Source organism: Quercus suber, unplaced genomic scaffold (genome assembly GCF_002906115.3).
Source record: "Quercus suber isolate HL8 unplaced genomic scaffold, Cork oak 2.0 scaffold_1311, whole genome shotgun sequence".
In the NCBI taxonomy this organism is placed as follows: Eukaryota; Viridiplantae; Streptophyta; class Magnoliopsida; order Fagales; family Fagaceae; genus Quercus; species Quercus suber.
The window spans coordinates 24,160-27,771 of NW_027070700.1; the positions used below are offsets into that span (position 1 = coordinate 24,160).

General features: G+C 32.5%; 1 protein-coding gene across 1 annotated transcript; it reads right to left on the reverse strand.

Moving 5' to 3' along the window:
- Positions 1 to 350: 350 nt before the first annotated feature.
- LOC111985447 (uncharacterized) lies at positions 351 to 2,614 on the reverse strand. The gene is made up of 2 exons (XM_065769727.1): positions 2,431 to 2,614; positions 351 to 1,002 (listed from the first exon to the last, which is right to left on the reverse strand). The coding sequence occupies exons 1-2, from the start codon at positions 2,516 to 2,518 to the stop codon at positions 491 to 493; spliced, it is 600 nt and encodes a 199-aa protein (XP_065625799.1). The 5' UTR covers positions 2,519 to 2,614; the 3' UTR covers positions 351 to 490.
- Positions 2,615 to 3,612: the final 998 nt, after the last annotated feature.

Sequence of the window (3,612 nt, forward strand, 5' to 3'; positions counted from 1 at the left end):
GACCCTGCCAAGTTGCAGAATAACTCCCATCTGTAAGAGGGCCTTCATGCAAACATAAACCAGATACACTACCATAATAATAATAATAATAATGGCAATAAGTTATCCTTGGAAAAGACAAAAACTGTTGGAAACTTTATTGATTACAATTAAGCAATTGGTGTTTGTCATTTTGTAATCCTCATGTTGACATTTTCCATCTTCATTCAATGGATTACCAGTATTTTAGCTGACAGACGCAGCCCGGCAATTTCATTAGATTATCAAGTGCATAATGCTATGCATAAACCATTTGTGATTGCTTATATGAATAACATGTATAGGCAACTTAATATTAAAAATATATCCAAAAAAAAAAAAACCATTTAACAAAACAAGCAAAAATTAGGTTCACAGATAATTATACATTACTCAGAAGCCTCATCTGAAAACTGCTATGTAATTCTTACATAACTAAGAAACATCATCTGAAAACTGCTATGTAATTCTTTCAAGGTTTGCTTCCTGCTAAATCTTCAAGCGTCAGATTCAGGGTATCAACAGAACCTTTCTTCACTTCCTCACCACGAGCAGCCAGATATTCTTCAATGCTCCCTGGTTGTCCAAACATTCCAAGGTGATCTGCAATCAGGTGTAGATTATTACACCCACCACATCGTGCCACCACCACCCCTTTATCATATGATTCGCGACAAACTGTCTTCACAGATCTTGTTTCACAGACCCTGCAAGTAAAGATCATGGCAAGATCATGCCTTGCGGATGGCTTCAAGTTAGAATTTGCAGAATACTTCACGGTTGAACTATCATTAGTGTTTATATTGGAGGGAGCATTTACTGAGTCAAAATCAGGCTTCAAAGTGCCCGTTTCATGATTTTCCAAATCTTCATTGGCATGGCTAGTTGGTTGTGTTTGTGTCTGAATCCCTCTTTGACAAAATTCGGATCTGCTAAAGCATGCATTTGCAGAAGGAAGAGCTTGAAGAGATTGCCAAAAAGATTCTGCCACCAATAAGCGAAAAGCCATACAGAGACAGAGATGACTAAGATATCAAGCAAATAATATAAACAATAATTCAAGCAGGAAAATATGTTACTTAGTAAGACATTCATCTAAACATTTAAATAACACAAGGAAACTTAACTGAACCAGCAAAGTCAGAAATAAACTCTTCTGCAGCAAAAGAGTATATTAGATCAATATAAGCACTTTGAACAGTCCTGAAGTGCTCATCTCTACTCTATCTTCTATAAATGTTTCCACCTCCTAGGTCTCAACATCCTTGGTCACCACTCTAGTTTTACTTATTTTAAGTAAAATGTTTCAGTAATGCAGTGGTGAAATGAGTAATGTGAACTTCCTACATGATCATAGGACAACAAATAGCTAGTATCATTGCTCTTAAGTAAGATGTTTCATTAGTATGGTAGTAACATGAAACTTGAGAAACACATCCATAATTCATCCACTTCACCAAAAGTTCAAGGAAGCATCTCAGTTTAAGGCCTAGAAACCGAGGAATCAAATAAATTTTAGTTTTAACTGAGTTGCCAAAGATTATCAAAACGCATTCTACCACACCCTTAAGATCAATACAAGGATGTCAAGGATATGTCTTCATCATCACAATATGATTCATCATTGCTTGCTAGATTTTTAAAAGAATTTCTCAATTTTTTAATCTTTAATTAACTGCATTTTTAATTGATGGTATTACTTTTTCCACCGAAGCTGGTAAGCCATCAAACCATTGCCAAAAGGGTTAAAACAAACCCCTAATAAAGACCATGTTCAATATTTCCTCATAAAATTCTAAATTCAATCAACAAATATGCAATCTTAACATATTGGTACTTGGTCTTCAGCACACTCATGTGGATTAATAATGCAAAAGAATAATAAGCTAATAATCCAAAGTTCTCTCTCCAAACTTCAAATCAAATGTACTATGTCTGACTCTCATAGTTGAAAAAAGCTATTGGGAATAATTATAAACCTTATTCAGTTGTTATCCCTTTGTAGCTTCCAACTCTATTCTCAACTCTTCTACACACTCAACTGCGAGTTTGTTTCTTCAAGGAAAACACAAAAAATAAATAAATAAAACCCACAGAAAAACCCTTCACCTGTTCAGCCAAGAAACTAATAATAAGTCAAAAAAGACCAAATTTTTGCTTTCAGTCTTTAATTTCATTCAACTTAACAAACTAAGACTAAGCCAAATATTCATCTTGAAAAAACCAATTTTTAACAAAACTAAACACAACCCACAACCCAAAACCAGCTACATCTTCACATTGTTAGTATTTGTTTCAATTTACCTCAGTTTTCTTAGAAACCAAACATAGCATACGGTAGTTTTAAACTTCCAAAAACGAAAACATAGTAATCAAAAGAACATTAGTATTATCTTAATTCGTAGAAATCACCTTTAGATTTAGGGAAATGGGTCTGAAGCTGAGTTTGATTACGGACAAAGAGAGAGAGTAGTCGCTTCTGGAACATCCTGGCCGCCATTGTTTGTGGACTTCGTAGGGTAGAGAAGCACACGTACGGTCCCAAATTTTTAGTGTTATTCAATGGAGGAAATTACAGTGTGCCCCGCAAGTTTTGGAATTTATATATTTCTACCCACAAGTTCAAGCTTTTTTATTAGTTTCCTTTGCATAATATTAAGTTCATGTGCGTGTTACACAAGCCTGAACAAAGTGAATAGCAACGAAACAAGCGGTCTTGGATTAGGTTAGGGTGCTCTATTTTTTATTGGAATGAGAGCACAATATTTTGTATCAAATAATACTAAGACATTTGTATCAAAATTCAATAAATAAAAAGTTTATGTATAAAAATAACTACTCATTAACATATGTCTTTCACTTATTGAATTTTGATACAGCTGATATGATATCATTTGATACTCCAAATACCTTCTCCATTTGATGAGAGTTAAGGCGGCTGAAAAATTAATAAACTAGAAATATAAGAAATAACTATTGAAACACATGATTGACCACTCAAAATTAAAATCTTTGTAATACTTAACCTCCTTTTGTGGATTTTATTTTAACTCACACGAAAAATATGTACATCGTGATATTCATGTGATACTTGGCTGATTTGGATCCCCGGTACTTAAAAAGTACAAAAGGCCATTCATTATTATTTTAACACCAACTCTTTCTACCGAAAAAGGACAACCCCTATTCGAAACTCTAAAAACAACAAAGTTTACCTAAAAAATGCTATCGGTTTTTGAAGTTTGAAATGAATCTTATTGGTGCCTAAAGTTTACTAAAATAATGTTTTGATATATATAAGGTGCCACTTCATTTTTAAAATGACAAATTTTAGTTACAAAATTTGTTGTAATATAAGACTATAATCTTATTCAATATATTTTTAATGGAGGTGAATTTTGACAAATTTACCATTGAATCACATCTTCTTCTTATATTCTTTATGCTTGCAAAATTTTTAGAAAATTAAATATCAATAGCTATATCATCAATAAATTGTTTAAGTTGTGAGTTTTTGTAATTTAAAATTATGCATAAAATATGAATTTATAGATCATATAATAAATAATATCCAATTGACACAAAATTTGTTAT